Raw genomic sequence first — 19,825 nt, forward strand, 5'->3', positions numbered from 1 at the left:
TAAAGCTGCAGCTTATCCTAGAAAATTCAATATTCTCTGGAAATATTGTTTTCAATTAAAAAATAATTGCATTTTCTCATGAAAAGATTTTTGTCTTCAACTTTAAGGAATAGAGTAATAATTTCCAAATAAATTCTGAGCAATTTGCAAGTCATTTTGCATTTGTGTTATTGTTAACTCTTCTCCATGTGTATTGATTTTAACAGTGATGAGGGTTGTTTGAAAGGTCTCTTTAAGCTTTGATTAAACAACTTTGCAGTTTTGCAATTTCATGTATGTTCCAAGATTTTTCTTGCAATGGATTTAGCTGTGCAGAACATATGGCATTTATAAAAGTAGACAACACATGGACCACATGCTGGACTCATTTCCCTCATGAAAGTGATTTAATTCTGTAATTTTAATTTTCTTTTCCTCTGCTAAACAGATATCAAAATACATCTGATAATCCAAAATGAGTTTTCTATGATATACTGCAGAGTTAAGCATGCTAGAATATATTCAAATTGGTTTGATGAGGCAAATTTTGTTGCCCATGATCAGGTAATTCATTTGAAATCTTTCATAGCCTGTAGCAAGATTACTGTAGAAATGTAAAAATGTAAGTAAATTGTTAAGCATTTCGGCATGACACTGCTTTGGTTTTAAACAGCAAATTATTTCAGCATTGCATAACTTGTGTTACCAATAGGGTTTGCTACAGACCTCATCTTGTTTCCCAAAAAGCAGTATGCAAGTACTTTTTGAATGTGGAAACATTTCATTTGCAAATTGTGAACCACTTGCCCGCTGAGTCTACTTCATGACCGCTAGTTATGTTTTAATTGTGCCCATTAAGAATCATGCTGAAAAAATTTACATTTGATAGGCAAAGTTAAGTTTTACTCCCATACTTGTCTCTCTGTAGGTTGCTAGAGGAAAGCATAAGGAAAGTAAGAAAACAAGAGAATGAAAATAGAAACTACAGTTCAGTTAAAAAGGAAACTTGAAATAAAAACTGGAAACAAGGTTTTATGAGCTCTTTTTCAAAGATTTATCATTCCAGTTACACTAAAGTGATCTTATGACTCATCAAACAATATCTGCAAGGTATTTACTGATGAATTGCCACATTGTTAAAGCAAGTAGATAATGTAACAACAAAATGTTAGGTAAATGATGACACCCTTTATTCCTACAGAACTAAACTGTTCTAACTGTTAATATCAAGATTTTCCTACAGGAAAATGATCTCCCATAAAGCTGCACTATACTATAGTTTAGATCTCTTTGATGCTGGATACAATTTTCTACACCAGGGTATCCAAAGGTGTCAAGATGCCTTGCACTGCTTTAGTATCTAATCCATTCCATAAGCAGGATTTTCTCAACAAGCTTTAGAGTCAACCTTATATTGCAGAGACATGATACCTCTAAGTGATATATATCTTGAAGATGGGCTCTCGGACCATGTGGTGTCAGTCCTTTAATAGTATATTAAGATTTATGCCACCTGTGTTAAAAACATGGATAATTATTGGTAAATACTGTTAGGGCAAAGGCATTACTATAATATAGTGCAGTTTTACAAGCTGACATTGGCAACACTGTATTTCTCTGATTTATTTCAGAAATTCAGACTGTATGGCTGGGGTATTGCAACTTGAGTTTCTATCTAGGGAAAAGAGGGAATTTGGAGCGAGCCAAGAAAAGCAGTTTATTCAGGAAGTATAAGCACACCTGGTGAGTTAAACACAGGAGCTGAAGGGGCATTACATACAACTGTTTCAGCGAGCAATGTGTTATAGGGGTTGTTAGTGCCGTGTGGTCGAAGAAGAGGGTTTGTTAGTAGGTAATTGCCAGTCATTCCTAAAGCAAAAGAAACAGAAAAAAAAAGTCAGTTCCTTAATTTTAGCCTGACAGTTTCAGTAGAGAATAATTTTTTATTCATCATGAATCACGTAGGATTTCTAAAATGTAATTCAGCTGAAAATTTCTGGGTGTATTTGAGCTACGTATTTGAAATGGGAGCAGGAAAATACAGTTAGATTCCAGTAATTCATGGGTGCTGTCCAAATCCCCAAAGTAAACAGATAGTGAAAGTGGTATTTACTAATGTATACAAAATCACTGTTACACGAGAGTAGCAATTAAATGTTTAGAGATCAAGGTGCTAGATACAGCTATTGGAACTTTAAAAATGATAGCATGGAACACTTCTGTCCAGAACTGAGAGAACTGAGTTTCTCAAACTGAAAGGTATTGAAAAACCTCTTATGACAGGATCAGAGCTGTTACTCATTTTATTAAAAACACAGAGATACTGGAAGGGAATTGGTGTTTTCAAACAGACAGTGGATGACAAATTGCAAGAAGCATATCTTAGTATATGCAAAAGTATGCATGCTGAGGGGAAAGCAAAATATTTGCTCTAAGAAATCAGAGCATTCACATTTTCTCTTGGGACATTCATGCTGCAAATATATCTGCCAGGTTTTAAAAAAGAATTCCTCAAACAACAAGTTTCTTTAAAGTATCAGTTTACAAACAACGTAAGACAAAGAAAAATATTACATGAACGGACTTCTTTAAACCAAATTTACATGTTAATGCAATACCATTTACACAACTCTCAGAATAATCAGAAAAAAACCCAGCATATTTTGAGAAACTATTAAAAAGTCAATCAATCTCTGATTTCTAGCTACTACAAGAAAAATGGATTGGAATAATGACAAAAAAATCCCACACAAAATGCTGTCATTTAAAAATTAATTTAAACATTTCAGAAAGATAAAATCCAAGTTTCTTTTCTATTACTTTGCAAAGCAGTACATCAGGATCAGTGTATTACAGACCCAAGGACAACTAAAGAGACAGCTATATTTTTAAAGTATAAATATTTTTATTTGGCATGATATTATATATTTCAAAAATTAATGCTTTTGTACTCCCATAGCTACTTAGTAGCAGAAATGAGCAGGAATTTTTAATACTCAGAGAATTATTGTCTGACTATGCAAATCTTATTTGAAAGTTTGTATTAGTGATTAACTAAAAAAATTATCATAGCTTTTTTCCATTGTAAAGTACTTCTTACTAGAAATAATAACTGAAATATATTTTGCTTGGGGTTTTTTTTGTGTACTATATTTAACTTGGTTAGAATTATTGTGTGCAATTTATAGTTAAGAATTTTTTTCAATCCAAATTTCTTTGCCACAAGAAAAAAAAGCTTAATTAAAAGTTTGATTTTTATTTTACAGGAAAAATGACACTTGTCATTAATTATGGAACTACCCTTATATGTATGTATCACTGAGATAGTGACAATATTGTAATTGAATAGAGTTGATACCAATTTTTCTAATCATGACAGAACATCTCCAGTGACTTGAGCCTGGAACTTGAAACAGGGAGAAGATTCCAAGACCTCTGTTCAACACTGAATTAAGTTACAGAGCTGCACAGTTAGAGCAAACCTCAGGAGTCAGAGACAGCAAATTAAGGTAAATACCAACTTTATGTGGCTTGTATTTTTGGAACTTTAATAAGACATTGAAAGAGACATGAAAAAATATACATTTTCTACCTAGGAGAAGTTACTTAATTTTGATTTTTGCCTGAAGAACATGCAGGATTCGTAAGAGGGGTGGGAGGAGCAGCGAGACACACAGGTCTTACCCACTTTCTATAGATCAAATAGTAAAAATAGAATCATACTCTCTGATACCTTTTCCTTTGCAAACACCATGATTTTTACTTCCAAGATGAATGTGAGTTAAGTACATATCCCTGCTATCAAATCCTGAATTTGAATTTTCCATTTGAAACTTTCTGAGTTGAGCAGGAATAGATTGCAGTGAGAGCAGTGAGACTGGGGCTGCCTGCTCTTCACTTAAGGATGTGGGTAGAAGAACAGGCTTCAAACCTGGCTTGCACAGAGCAGTCCTCTCTCCACTGCTGGCTCAAACTGCCTTAAAAACACAGTAGGAAGGGGAGAAAGGGAGGGACAATCTGTCTTGGTTAATACCCTTGTGTTCTATCTGGACATGAGAATGAGGTTACAGATTTCAAAGTCTATCTGAGCTGAGAAGTTTTGAGTTTTGACTTCTCTGTGCCTGAAAATCTGGATTCTATTCCATGTTACAGATATGATGCTCTTTGAAATAGAAAAGATAAATGCTTTACAGACATCTTTTGCATAGAAATGATATCAATTAGATTTCACTGGGAAAATTTCTGCACCTAAAAGTCAGTCAAATATGCATTAAAATGTTACTGCACTCATATTTCTATTTCAGATTCAACCTATAAAGGTTAGGAAAGATTTAAAATTATGATCTTGCTTTTAAGCTAAATTATTGATGAAACTAATTCAAATACATTCCCATGAATTGAAGAATTCAACTTCTATAGCAGGGGCCAGTTAAAGGAACATGGTTTTCAGAAGTGCTGGTGGATAACTTTAAAACTCTGCTTTTAGAGAACAATTGTTCCAGATTTTTTTTTTAAACATTCTTTTCATTTCTTCTGTGTTAAATGATATAAAATCTGTATTAAATTTATAGATTCTAAAACTGAAATGTTCCCAGTGACTGACCTTGATTAAGTGTTGAAGTGCTGTTGATGTCACCTGAGATAAAAGACGATTCCGATTGTTTTCTCACAGTGTCATTCCACATCCTCCTTATCCGACTCTGTTAACATAAAGCAGTGAGACAAAAGCATAGTAGGTTACAAGAAGGTTTTTTTCCTACTCATGTGCCATTATGTAGAATACTTCTGTTTGTTTTAGCCTAGAGTAAACCATTCTTCTAGCACATAGTGAAAATTCCTTCTTTTTTTATTAAAACTCTAATTTATTAAACTTCATTTAAATGAAACATGACGGTATAAACTTTCTTATAAACCAGCCACTAATTACAAGAAAAATTAAGGTGTTTGTATTACACCAAAGTAAAAGCAAATGTTTAAAAAGAAATAATTCTACTATGCAGAAGTATGTATTTACTATCGACGTGACAATTATGAGAAGACAATTAGTCCTTCTGACTGGAAGACATCTCAATAGGCTTTTCATAAATAAGGTAATTAAAAGATGCTGCCAAAATCTTTGTTACCTGAGTGCCAGAGGAATAGCGAGCACTTGTTCTCGTTGTTGATGCCTTCACTGAACTGTGGGGACTCTCAGTTGGAAGTCCTCCACAGCAGTAGGAATGTCGGAAGCATTTCCCATATTCCTTACGTACCTACGGGGGAAAAAATTGCTTAGCACAGGAAATAGTCTTACACATGAACCTTGCATTGAAACTACTCACTTTTCAAGCAAATAGGTAATTCTTGTCTTTCAAATTGCTGGCTGTTAGCAAAACCACTTATTTCTCCCTACTCAGTGGCAGTATTAGCAGCTACCCAGGAATTTTGAACCCATTATTTCCAAGGTATACACATACTTCTTAGAGATGACCCTGAATAATCATTACTGAGTCAGTTATAGAATTATTTTTATATCATTTTCATAATGTAGATTAATATAGTTAAGTTTACCCAAATTGAATGCTGGCTGAAAATAGTTGTTTTTATAAGAGCTTTTGGTACAGAAAGCTAAGAAAGCCTGTCTTCCCATCCTAGCAGGCAAGAAAGGCTGAGCACTGCTCAGTACTGCCCCTTATGTGATGATTTCCAATAAAAAGTGCAAAACTTGCAATGCCTGTAAAGGCATTTTCATACAGAGTTACTCTGTGTAACTCATCCAGCTGCTACTTCAGATGGTGACATCTGCTCTGGCACTGAGCTCACAAACACCACTGCCGCACTGCAGGCACAGCTCCAGCTATGCTGATGGAGGCATTTGTCAGTGTTCCAGTCACATTTTGAACCATAAGGGCTGGGAATGAAGCACCTTTCACTTTTAGGACCAAAACATAAAATTCTAATTCCTGTCTGTGTTGAATATAGAAGTATGAATATACCTATGTTTATGATTTTTTTTTTTTCTGACAGAGCAGCAAAACTAATTAATGACTCCAGTATCTGGGCTGCATTTATTCACCTTCTGTTTCCAGTAATCTACTAGAAACTTTAGTTTTCTAATGTGTGATAACGATTGCTATAAAAGTAATCAGGATCATTTACAGAGCAGTTAATTCTCTTATATTCCATGACTGCTTCACTGACTACTATTTTCAGATAACAGAAGAGCGTGTACATGTCTTGGCAGCAAGACTGTATCACTGAAAGGACACAGTGGATAGAATTTGTATAGATATGTAAGTCTAAATTCATAAAACTTCCACCAGATTACATGGGAATTTAAGTGTCTCTTCTCCATCAATGAGACTCGTGAGTTTCTGTGAAAATCAGCTAATCTGGAAATTCTGCCTGACCTATGAATAAATAAGACAGAAAGTTATGTGTATGCAAAAAGGGGACAGGAGAAAATGCAAAATATTAAAGTGTGGATTTACATGTGTAATGTGCTGTTTTCAACTGGAGTTTTACTCACAGAATACATACTGTGATGTTTCTATAAACCACAAGGTTGAATAAAAGCTGAATAATTTGTACTTTAAGCAAGACACAATAACTCAGCTTTTTATAAAAGTATATGGTACATATTTTAAGTCAACCCCTATCTATATCAGCACAAAAGACATGTAAAGAATGAAAACAGAAATGAAACAACTCAGAATTATAATTTCTAACCCTGTAGTCTGGAAAAAAAGGTCTACATAGATCATCACTAGGTGGTATAACACCTAAGAAAATACATTCCTGAACACTAATGGATATTAAATGCTCTAAACCACTACACAGTAGAGACAATAGCAATCAAAACTGTATTTTTACCCAAATACCACCCTCCAGGGTTGGTTTTGCCTAATGCCTATATTGCAGTGAATGTACATTATCTGTCAGGACTGCGCATCCCACTGTCATTATTTCTAAATTATAGCTTGTTGGAAACTGATGGAAGCAACAGCACTATCATCTCGTCAGAACTGGAAACATAATAGTTTCCACTTCCACAATTCTATTTCTCTGTTCAATTTAGTGACCAAGTAGTAATAACAGAATAAAAAGACTACATTAGCTATGCAGACAGAGGATAGGACAATATCCAGTCAAAGGCAGTGACACTTAAAAATCTAAAATGGCAGCTTTAACATTCTTTCAGGTATAAATCTTATTGCTCTAGGTTATGCTTTTTCACACCTGACTGGTATTTTAATATTGCTTTTTGCTGACTCCACTTTATATAAAAACAATGCACAGCTGTAAAAAGAAATAAAAAAGAAATCTGTTTCTGATTTTCAAGTCCAATACAAATAGTAAAAAGGGAAACATTATATGAAACCCTAACCTAGAAATTATTTGCATTTTGAGAATGTTTGCATTTTCTTCCCTATCTTCTTCTCTTAGGCTTAATCTTCTCTTTAAGTGTGCTTTTGTTCTATCCAAATAAGAGGAGTGTCATGTTCATCTGGGTAAAATTCTGTCTACCAATCTTTTCCTAAAACACCTCTCAATGCCATTGTCTACACCAAATTTAGAGACGCTGGTAATGTTAGAGCTGGTACAGTTGAGAACATGAGCACAGGATTTTTGTATTTACACAACGCTTTATCCAATGGTCTCAAACCATCTTATAAATATCAGTTAATTATGTCTCTGGTGAGCTAATTATAATGGGAGTTAATAATTGCTAGGACTCCAGCGTAAAATTGGTAAAAATATTTAGAATATAAATATTGCAAATTGGGTATTTCCAAATGTAGGACATACTGCATTTCAAGTTAAGTTTGTTTGGGTGGGATTTTTTGATGTTCATCCTTCCTCTCAACTCTCATTACTTCCATTTGTCCTGCCTTCTAACAAAGGCTGTCAGCTTTTCCATGCACTGTTCATTAAAGCACCTCTAAAGCATCCTTGGAAGCAATCTTCACCCTCTGGGGAAGAGAAGGGGTGCATGGAACCCAAAAAAGGTACCACAGGCTGTGCCCTTCACTTTCTTTCTCTCCTGCTGTTTGCTCCTCTCTCCCCTTCAAGCTTTCTCTGTCTCTCTCTCTCCTTCCAGCAGATCTGCTCCTTCTGGACCCTTCTGCTTTCATCCAGTGAAGGGGAGCAGAACTAATTTAGCTCATCCCACTTGTGAGGAACGCTCCAGTGATGAGCACAAAGCTATTGGGATATTTGGGGGAGGCATACACTTGGAAAAAAAGTAATGCTGTCATCTTTTCCATCTTCAGAAAACTATTCCTGTTAGCAGCTGTCTAGCATTAATGACTACTTTTTTCTAAGGTGTGTCAAAGTTCATAATAAAATTAATTTTTACATCCCACTTAATTTTGTAATGAACAAGCTCACATAGTACAATCCCTGCCTATCACCCACAGTTTTATGTGGCAGCTTAATGGGATCTCAGGAGAGTTGCTCTGCCTCCATTGGAGAAAAGGAGACCATTTCCAGGCTGATATTGTAACTGATCCTTTGTTTGCAGCACTGCAGCAAAGGCAGGACTTGTTTCATGTGGACATAGAAGACTTCTAGCTCTAAGTCCAGGCTAATATGTACCACATTACCAGTTAATTACCAGTTAAACAGTACACTTTCTATAGCAATTTTCTTCACAAAACCTCAAAACTTTTCAAGCCCAGGTTGGAACTGCTGCATCCATGTTAAACCTACCTGGGTCACAGAGCAGTTACATGACTCCCACCAGCACATACAGCAAGAACTGCTTTGGAATTCTAGTCCCCTCCTCAAACTACTTCACATTGCTAATTTTATCTCTGTTTTCTTAAGAATTATGTGTGGCATTTCTAAGGAGTTAGGGAACATTCATCTGTGGTTTTGGTAACTTACTTTCTTTTGAAGGGCACAATGAAAGATGAAAATAAACATTCCTTGGAAAGCATTAAATACTGTGAAGAGATATGTCATCACCACGGTCCCCTCATTTATAAACAGCAGACCAAATGACCATGTTAGGCCAAGGAGACACAGGAGAGCAAATGCACCCAGGACCCAGGATCTGTAAAAGAAAATTAATTTTAGTAACATTACTTATGAGAATGTACTTCGCCAAATCCAATATTAACATTTCAGTTCCTGCAGTTGGCTTTTACTAGTTTCACATTCAAATGTAAAAATTCCTTGGGTTTAACCTTTTATCTATCAAAGAAAGAACAATTCCATTTAGTACTCTTTGACTCCAGTGCAAACAGCAAGAGTAGATATAACCTTTGTCTTTCTCAAGAACAGCATAGGATGTCAGAACTATTTTGAAATGCAGAAGTATAGCACAAGCCCCACCTACTCCATTGCTTTATCTGCTTTTAGAGAAGAGATTGATAAATCTGGCTTAGCCACTAATCACACCATATATTTTAAACAGTGGTGCTGCCATATGACACTAAGTAATGTAACACAAATGCATAAAGGTTAAACAGCAGATTAAAAGCCTAGAGCCCAAATCACTAATGCTTCGATAAACTCAGCTAAACTGAAGCTAGAGGATGTAACTTCCGCATGAAGAAACCCTGCTGAAATGCGACAAAAACATGGATATTGCTTTACAGAACAATCTAAAAAAGATTCCATCATGAATAGGTTAAGGAACAGGAATTGTAGCAAACAGCACAGAATGAAAGGGAAAGGGAATTTAGTCAGTGAATTCCACATCTAACTAATGATCTTACTTGATAAATGGCTTATTATCTTCATAGCTAGAAAGCATTATAAGCAGAAAAGAGAAACAAAATTATTAGACAGAATTGAAACAGAAATTAATAAGAGCATTTTTAATTGTCTATAAAAATTAGTCAAAATTAGGAAATTCAAAATGCAGAGGCAAGCAATTTAAAATTATAAAGGCATTATAATAGTTTAAAAGTCTTTAGCAAATCAGGTATCTCAAAAATAGTTAATTAAAATTAAGGGAAATCCACAATATGACCGAGTTTGTAAAGTTAAAAATCATGCTAGAAGTTTGTTAATGTAGGGTTCTATCTTACCCAGGTAAGTCCGTATTATAGTAGCCATCACAAACACGGTAATTACTGGTGTGGATGAGAAGACAGAAAGAGGAAAAGGAAGAAAAGAGAGAGATGCTAAAGATTAGCTCTCTCTCTCATCATGCAACATGCAATGAAGCTGATACTGACCTATCTAGAACATCTAGTTCACAATGTTATCCTTACTGAAAGTCTCCCTTTGCCATTTCCAACGTTCAAAGCAGATCTGTAAGACCCTTTCACATCCAACCCTCAGTATTAGAAAGTTGCACCATCCCTTCAGTGTTGGTAACAAAAACCTTGAATACAACGTAAAGCTATACAGAATACAGTAAAAAGCTATCTAAAGAAGCAAAAAGCTGCCAAAGCCTTGTTAGTTATATAAAACTTATATTACTCTGCAAAAGGGATGCTACAGTAGAACACCATGATAAAGTAAACATTTGTTAAATTAGCATGAAAACAGCAGATAATCTTCAAGTTAACAATAATAATAGAGTCAATTCTCTTGGGAGAACAGGATTACGAGTAGAAACTGCTCAGAATCCCTAAATCAAAAAGTCATTTAACAAAACAAACTTAATATAATCATATCAGCCATGCAAACAGGAACATAATTTTTGAACTGCATTTTAAATGCAAATGAAATTACTACAGTGCTGTGGCATTTCCGTGAAACAGTTTCTTGGCACTAGTTCCAGGCTGAAATTATCTAATTTTGACCGGCGTTTGTGACATTACAGCAACAATGTGACGAAAGCAGGATTGGCTCTGTTGGCTTCTAATTGACATCTGCAGTTGCTGGGAGACAATGGCATGTGCTCCTAATGGAGAGTAGCTTTCAATCAGTTCAGCAATCAGAAAATAATCATAGTTCTCATACTTGAACACAAAGCACTTACTTAATGTTTTCCAACCTGCTAGAGTCTGGTTTCAAAGTGTTTGAGTGCTTCACCATTTTGCACAATGTGATCACCAGGAAGATAAGATTCAGCTGTCAAAACAGATAAGAATGAAATTAAACTACTTCAAGTAATAGGCTGAATAGTGATGATGTTATCAGCTAAACAAAAACCCTGTAGTTTATTTCCAAGTAAGTAGTGAAAATTGGTAACCACATTAGATGGTCTGCAAATGGTGATTGCAAGTAAGAATGAGAGGATCAAAATATTAGAAGTCCTTGTTTCACCTAATTTCCCAAATGCACCACATCATCATGAACCACCATATTTAACTCATGTTCAACACTTGCCATTATCAGTCTATATCTGTCCTCCAGCATGTTGTGCTCATCATCTGCTCACCTTTACCTGTCACCTCTGGCCCTGTTCCCCATCTCACTCTTCGAGGACTGTGGTCACCCCTTTTCTGGGCTATACTAGTTGTCTTTTTCTCACCCCGTCCTGCTTTTGAAATGTTTTTCACCTTTGCTGGTTTCTCCTTTTTTTTTTTTTTTTTTTTTTATTCCCTTTTGTTCTCACAAATCCTACTGGGGTCTTGAAAAGAGATTAAATGTAACTGGAGAAAAAGAAAAATCGAGAAAAAAAGAAAAAGAAACACAAAGATGTCGCAAATGCCTCAGACAGTGCCATAGACATATGCCAGTGGTGCACCCTCCTGCTGCCCTCTTTTCCTTTGTAGTCTGGATTCTGTCGAAGTGAGACTGTGTGTGCCACTTGAAGGACTGTGGCATCTTATTCTTGTTGTGTCATTCATATAGGTAACACCACGGAAGACACTGAAGGAAATGTTTTATCATTTTCTTATTGTGAAACAGGATAACAGAGATCAAAGGTACTGGGTGCCTTTCTCCTATTGATTTCAAAGCCTGTGAAAAGCACAGCAAGCCAAATACAAGGGTGCCTGAAGAATATGGGCTGAAAAGTGGTATCCAATTAATTTCAGCAATTAGTTTGTGCTGCCCTATATCACACAGACAAGTCAGACAAAATTGTATCTTTGAAACCAGTAAGAGCCACGTCCTTTCAGGGAGAAGACACACATCCTTATCTTGTACTACAATGATCCACATGAAGTGGCTGTACCAAAAGCCAAGAGAAGATGGAAGAATGGACATGCTTGGACATCCCTGTAACACATATGTTAGATAGAGAAATCCATTCTTATAATCTTCCATATCTATATATACATATATATCTATCTGCAACCGGTTACTGATAGAGCATGATTATACCCAGTCTCTCAATTTGGGTAGCCTTTGGTTTGAGACACCTTAAAAATTTTCACTGTTTTTGTAACATTGGCGATACCAGTTCATGCCAGAAGTGTTCCTGCAGCTGTGCCTCAATGGTCAGAAATGTCACCAAAATCCTAATAAAGAGCTGGTCTTAATCTTGAAAAGATGAGTATTTTGAAGGTTCTGATCAGAGTCTGTTAGTATGACATGTATTACAGAAACAATTCTACTGCTATGGGAAATCACTCCTGCTGCTGTCTCAAAATCAGGATGGACAGCATATAATGCAGTTCTCAACACCAGAAAAGTGTCTGGCAACTTTTTGACCTTATCATGCAAAGTATAACATTTTTACAATTGTATGCTGAGATTAATAGAAAAAAAGTGTTTGTGATGCAAATAATGAAAATAAGCTTTTATGATTGATTTCTGTTTGTGTTTCAAGAACTGGCTGAAAATACTTAACCTTTAAGCTGATGTATGTACATGGTGTCGGTTAAGCATATTTCCATTGCTGCAAATGTAACAGAAGTGTCAATAATTCATGATCTTGGTGATTATCTTTTATGATTCTTACAGGAAATTACTAACCAGATGAGCAAAACCATTTCACTATATCACTGTGATCTCTTCCTCTTATCTAGGTTTCCATTGTATGGCATAACTTCATTGGGAAACTTCACGAGAAAACAAGTTGTTTCTCTCCTTGGCTGCCTGTGCACCAGACAGGACAAGGGCTCTGCACCTGACCTGACCCTCAGTTCCACATCTTTGCACACTGACTTTATTTTTCTGCATTTAAAAATGTTTCTTGCACAGTTTGGTAGCTGACATAATGTAAGCTTTTTCAGCCTGCTTAAAATAAAATGCAACCTCAATTTGCTTTTTGTGAAAACAAACAGATTAAGAGCTAACACGCATGCCCTGTGTCAATCCTAACACGTACATCAACTTTGGCTGCAACCTATGCATCCAGGAGTGCACAATCCAGTTCAGAATAGTATTTACAGCACAGCTGGAAGCTAATCCTTGCCTAAGTAGCTACTCTGGAGTATCTTGTATTGTACGGGCATCATCATTCTTGGATCAAAAACTCATCGATATGGCTTAGCCCACAAATGACTGCTTTATGAAACAAGAGGGGTTTATCCTCTGATTCTTTGTACAACTGAAGTGCTGGTTTGTCACATGACAAATAAGAACTTTTATTCACGTACTGAGGTTCCTTCAGTGACATGTGAGCAGACATGGCCTTACCCCACAGATGAGCCAAGCTCCATTGCATTAGGTTTTATGTAGGTACTCAGCTCTGTCTGGGTGTTTGTCCGTGCTGCACCAGGGAACAACTGCACAAAGCAGTTTCTTAAGCGACACTTTAATTATAATTTATGTACAGACCCACAAAATCAGCCCACAGAAATAATAATGCTGTATCACAGCAGCTGAAAAAGTCCTTCCAAGAAAAAAGGAAAAAACTGTACTTGAAGACAAAGTAACTATGACAACTGAGCATATGATACTTGTTTCTCCATCATTGTGAAATATTGCATAGTTTTCAGTTTCAGCAGTCAAAAGACCATGGTTTGCCACTTGTTCTAACATGCTGGCATCTCTGTCACACATTATATCATTATAAAAACCCTATTTTGCCCACTTACAGATACTGTAACCAAACCTTTCTATAGATTTGTTTTTGGCTCCCTTACTGCTTTTCATCTAGAAATTGATTGTTTTGAAGGAACTCATGAGTTAAAGATTTTGGGCATCCTGCCTTTTTTTTTTTTTTTCTTTTTTCACATGAAAGTGAAAAGCACTCATAAGCAGTGAGGGAAGGGAACTTGGTGGAAAATAATTCCTTTTATAAGGAATAGCCAAATTACTTTTCTTGGTGAGAAACATGTAGAGGGGGAGAAGAAAACACATAAAGAAAACACAGTTTTGTATTTGTTTGTACAAGCAAAGCTTTTTCAGCTCTGAGCAACCTGGTCTGGCTGAGAGCTGAGCCTGTTTTGAGAAGGCTTGACCACTCATCTCCTGAAGCCCCTTTCAGCCTGAACTGTGTCTGTGAGGACTGAATTGTTACTGATCTACACAAATGAATCTGTAGATGTTTTCCAAGCTTTACAGATGGTCTGAGTAGGACACCTTTCTTTAAGAAGAATGTCCACCACAAGCATGCAGTACTCTGAGGTCATACAAAGGCCCACATGAATGGCAAGATGGACTTTTGAGAGCACTCTAAGAGAAAAAATGGGCCTCTGACAATGGTGGCATTACATCACTTCATGTAATATAAATGGTTAGTGACTGCTGGGCCTCATCCTGACAACTGGGCTGCATTCATCCCAGAAGAGCCAAAATCTGCAGCTGAACCTCTTCTTCAGCGCTAATAAAATATATATATATATATACATTGTGCAAACAGACACAGAGATGCACAATGTATACATCTCAAACAGTCCTAAAATTATACCCTTAATCAAGTCTGCAAAATCTCTCTCATGCTGCGTGTCTGCAAATCAGACCAACGCTCTTTCAAAAGCTTTCTTTAAAAATCTGGTCAGGCATCAGGTTTGAATTTGAAGATTCTGCAATGATAACAAAAAGTGACAGAACACACAGCTACAGAAGGTGGAGCTATAATATGACATCTTTTAAAACATTAGCTGGTAATAGTAAGCAAAAATTTTGAATTTATAGTGTTTAATTTATGCTTATACTTGATCTAGTTTCCAAAACTTACTGTCTACTGGAAGAGACAGCATACTGGATAGAGAACTAGCTTAATCTACACCCTGAATTTAGAATTTTGTATAAAGTAAAAATATAAAAAAATTAGAGTATCTTCTAAAATACTAGTTCCTTGTCATCTCTTAATATTACTAGTGTAATTAGATAGCACAAAGCGAAAGAAAATTGATATATATTAAAAAATAACAAGTTACTACTTTAAATATAAAATACGAAGAATTTTTATGGTAATAATCAAATGCAGCACCCTGGAAGACCATGCTTGTTTCACAGGGAACACACATATGGCCATTTCTCATTTGGATTATCAGAAGGAACTGGACATGAAAGAAGGTGTAAGTAGGAAATTTGTCTCTCTGGCCCCTGAAACCTATGTAATTTTGAGAGAGGGAGTGTGTCCAACTCAAATTAACTTTTTAAAAAAGTGTGTGTACTAACCTGCACAGAAGACTAATCAATTGGAATTAGTTGCAGGTACAATGAATTAGTAGCAAAATAAAACTAGATTTTGTAAAAATTATGATAAATTTCCCCTGTAACTAATAGATAAATACCATTTATCAAGTGTCTACTACAGAAAGATAAACATGTATTATTTATAAAAATAAGTTTACAAATACAGTCCATTTTCACATGTAGGGCTAAGTTATGTGTGCATCTGTACATCCACTGACTTTGGTAAGCAATACTTCAACTGGTGAGAACATTTAACACATTCTGTGGTACTGAAATGGGGCATCTTAGTAATTTTTGCTTAGACAACCTTTGGTAGACTAATCTGTGAGCTGGGAAAAGCAAACTGCAACCGTTTTGGCTAAATTAAACTGACACCACCTGTTCCTTGGACATGAATGAGTATGGATCCACATAGCAGTCAAAGTGCTCCGGCTTTTCTGACCACAGATTACAGAAGTGCACTGTTTGTTTCATAGCCATGAACCTGCTCAATGGAATCACGTCCGCCTTGAGCTTAGCAGCTTAAAATTCATTCCACACAGCCTGCAGTGCTGACATGGATACGATAAGACAGAAGAACAGAAACACCACTCTGAAGTAACCTAGCTGAACTGCACATGTTCTGACCCTTTTTGAACTCCCCGGAGCTTTTGTTACCTGGCAAATGCAGCTCTAAAACTGCTCTTGTATCTCCAGATCTTTGCTCTTAGCCATGCAGAAGCCTATTTCTCCCTGGGACTGGCAGCGAGAGAGGTGCTCTCTGAAGGCTTCTAAATGAGTGTGCACACTGAACTCTTACTGAACGGAATTAATTATTAAAGATGCAGATGGAGCTGTCCAAATGATAAGAACAGCTCCTGACGTATCATGATCCAAGCTTTCATTAAACCATTTCAGGCATACTAATGGTTTCCCACCGCTCATTACTTACATGCTCTTTTCTCATAGATATAATAACCCTGGTGCCCAAAGGCATGACAGGCTATAGAAATACTGAAGTTAAAAGTTCCTCAGAAGATGTGCTGAGGAACTTCATACTTCCCCCTCATACTTCACATTCTCATTTTGTGCAAAAATGTGCACAGACACAAGTACAAATGCTTATAAATTCAGAGAAAAAAAATTGTAGATTAAAATAGAAAGCAATACTGTCAAAAAAGAGTTTATGTACATTGACAGTACTATTAAACCGAGAAACATAAAAGTGATTTGAGCAACATGTTAAAAAGCTTACCAAAGAGAAATTCTCACATGCTACTGACACTAAGTAAGCTGCACTACAAATATAGCTCTTTGGTTACAGTGCACATGACATATTATTTTTCAGCCACTACACTTGTCACACTTCTTCCTCTGGTTTCTCTTGCTTTCTCAGCTGGGACGATTAGAGGGCAAAGCAATTGCCAGAGAAGAATTACTCCCAGGAACTGTGCTGTGATTGCTACCTGCTGTTTCATATTTTTCAAGTTGGGAATACTGCTCCCAAAAGCCTTCTGCGTCTCAGTCTAAATGATTTGCTGGAGGATAATAATGTCATGGCCAGTAAATAATAGTGAACTATGTCTGTACATGGTCAATATGATTAAATGTCCTTCACCTCTATTCTCACTCTGACCTGGTTACGAGGAAGTGAAAAAGCCGTCAGCAAAGCCCAAGGCTTCCCATGTGAAATGCTATTTTAGAGGAAGGGAGAGAAATATAGATGGCTTAGCAAAATACCCCCAGTAATAATAAAATAAGGAACTACAAACAAAAAGCAAAATTATCACCACACAACCAGAACTGAGATGACTTAACTATTGCAGCATGAAACTCTGAACAATTTCCAGAATAATTACAACAAGAAGCAATTTTATGTTGAAAAATATTGTGTATCATATTGAGCATACTAAGCCTATCTTTCTAAAACTTCAATTGCAATTGTAGGTTTAATTAAAAAAAGAATCCCCATCATTCTGAGATATGATTTAATTTGAATGTATTTAGAATAAACTGTACAGTTATTATGGTCTATGCTTAAATCTTATAAACACTATAATTTTTCTAATTCATCTCATACACACAAAAGTTTTGGCATCTCCACCCATGTCTTTGAAAATATGCCAATGAACTCTAACAACTTCTACATTGTACAACTATCTTTTCTTAAGTGACCGCTCAAGGATTCCAATAGTTTTTGATACAGAGTGAATGGAACCAAAACATTGGCCAGGCACATTTTTAAATAGAAATTTCCATAATCAAAGTATCAGTTTGTACTGTAAGTACAAAAAGTGCTGAAATAATATGTCTGGCACATAGATCTATAAAAATCAAAGAAATTTCAAAATTATGCCTGATGCATATGCTTCACACTGAAAAAACAGTATTTCTGAATATGGAAAAATACAATTCCTGAATTTGGAAATTCAAGTGAACTGAAATTCTGTTAACATTTCAAACTCTACTACTGTGAAACGGCAGGAGAAATGCAACTATTTAAAATTTCAAAAGCATGAAAACAAAATAATTAATCCTTCCAAACTATCACCAATTATGAGAAAAGCTCTCTATGTACATAGGCCATGTCCCCAGCACCAGCCTTCTACAATACTTCCCAAGTATAGTCAGGCTTTAAAGATGCAGAGCTAGCAGAGAAAACCAAAATGAGAGGCAAAATGCACACCTCGAATTCACTTTCCTCACAAATTCCTCCACTGTTTAGTGTTGGTATTATTAGTCTGAAATAAATGGGAGAATTCTCCCTGGCTTGACACATGACTAAATGCTTTTTACCTGGAAGTGCTCAGAGAACTGGTAATTGATGTATGAATGCAACATTCTGTGTTAAGTGGACACTGGGGCACCCAGCTGTGGGTGCATAGATGGGTGTGCAGGCACACAGTGACTTCAGCAATGAGTTTGCACAGGCTTTCTACTGGTTACTTAACAGCCCATTATTTATGCTAGAACAGAGGAACTTCTATGTCTGACAGGCACTACATGTAACACAAATACGCACAGAAGTAGTCATGGAAAAATGTGCATATGCAAATACACATACAAATACTGTGTAAGTGAAATGGAACATAAAATTTATTTAATTATCCAATGCATTAGAATACCCTTTTGAGATAATTATGTTGGATAATTAGCAGTTAAATTCTAGAATGTGTACAGTAGTGACTCAATTGAAAGCAATAATAATGGTTCCTTTTAAAAAAACCCTGTGTTTAGTACTTCATTGATCTTTCATATGACTACACATGTCAATATGACCTTCAGAATTCAAGCCATTAGGAAAAAATGGCTATGCTGAAGTGCCACCACAGCTTTGACAATTAATCATTTGGCCAGCACTCTTTAAAGATTTCTACATATTTATATAACCATTGGTCACATTACAAATTGTTTATAAGCCTTTTCATGGAATGTCTTGTGAATAAGGATGGCATTGAATGAAATTTTAAATCTTTTTAACTTTGCTGTGAGGCAACCTAAAAGGAAAGGGAAAAACAAAGTTCTTACCAGAATAATAAAGGTAACAGGTCCAATGAAACTCCAGATAAAATAGTTATCTACATGTAGCCAGCAACTATTGTGGAAAAAAGAGAATGAAAAGTGAAAGGTGCATTAGCATCACAGTCCAATAAATGGAAAGTGAGAAAATACTTCTTAAGGTAACATTTTGCCAATAAACAGTTATGAACATTGCCCAGTATCACTTATTCCATGGACAATACCTAACCTGAAACTCTTCTGATGAACCCTGTATAACAACATGACTGAACCTGAAACTACATCATCAGGAATAACTAACATAAGGAGAAACAAAACCAAAACAAGCTCTCCTTTCAGTCAAAAGGTTTGGTGACAGGTGCCATCATGGACTAATGAAACTAACATCAGTAACTATTTTTTGCAGGCTTCCCATGTGATCTTCAAAATCTGCTTTTAACTTTATATCATATGTGAAGGGCTCACTCCTGAGGAATATGAGACAGAAAATGTTCAGATGCCATGTTTTGCTGAAAAACAATATGGTATAAATAACATGCCCCATCTGGGAGTTGAACAGTAGAAAAAGAATACGTAAGATATCAGACTAAATGACGTGTAAACCTGTTAGGGCAAACTTCACTTAGCAATTCATTTTTCATACAGCCCAGTTCCCTGCTGAATTCTCTTATTTGTCTTTCATCAGTAGCAAAATCAAGCAGCTTTCTTGTAGTCAACAGTATCTTCCCGTTCTGTAACTAATTTCATCAAAGGACAAAATAAACACTACTGAAAGGCAAATTCATGCCTCCAGCAACTCAAATCCTCAGAAATGTTTTCTGTCTACCTTCTGTCACTTCCTATATATATCTGTATTTTTGTAAATAGAAGGCAATGGCTAATTTTAATCCCACTCTACTCATCTGATAAAATATTATTAAAATAA

General features: G+C 35.9%; 1 protein-coding gene across 10 annotated transcripts in view; it reads right to left on the bottom strand.

Annotated features, from left to right (window-relative positions):
* Positions 1-19,825, bottom strand: part of ADGRL2 (adhesion G protein-coupled receptor L2) — a 387,257-nt gene that overhangs the window by 6,041 nt on the left and 361,391 nt on the right. For 4 of the 10 annotated variants that reach the window (XM_069023029.1, XM_069023030.1, XM_069023032.1 and 1 more), the window contains 6 exons: positions 18,910-18,976; positions 10,901-10,992; positions 8,848-9,016; positions 5,103-5,231; positions 4,583-4,679; positions 1,720-1,848 (listed from right to left, as the gene is read on the bottom strand). In XM_069023029.1, coding sequence (XP_068879130.1) covers positions 1,720-1,848; positions 4,583-4,679; positions 5,103-5,231; positions 8,848-9,016; positions 10,901-10,992; positions 18,910-18,976 — 683 coding nt within the window. Of the gene's footprint in view, positions 1-1,410; positions 1,493-1,719; positions 1,849-4,582; positions 4,680-5,102; positions 5,232-8,847; positions 9,017-10,900; positions 10,993-18,909; positions 18,977-19,825 lie in introns of all 10 variants that reach the window. The other 6 variants (XM_069023037.1, XM_069023036.1, XM_069023035.1 and 3 more) reach the window with 4 other exon arrangements.

This window comes from Aphelocoma coerulescens, chromosome 8 (assembly GCF_041296385.1).
Source record: "Aphelocoma coerulescens isolate FSJ_1873_10779 chromosome 8, UR_Acoe_1.0, whole genome shotgun sequence".
Lineage (NCBI taxonomy): Eukaryota > Metazoa > Chordata > Aves > Passeriformes > Corvidae > Aphelocoma > Aphelocoma coerulescens.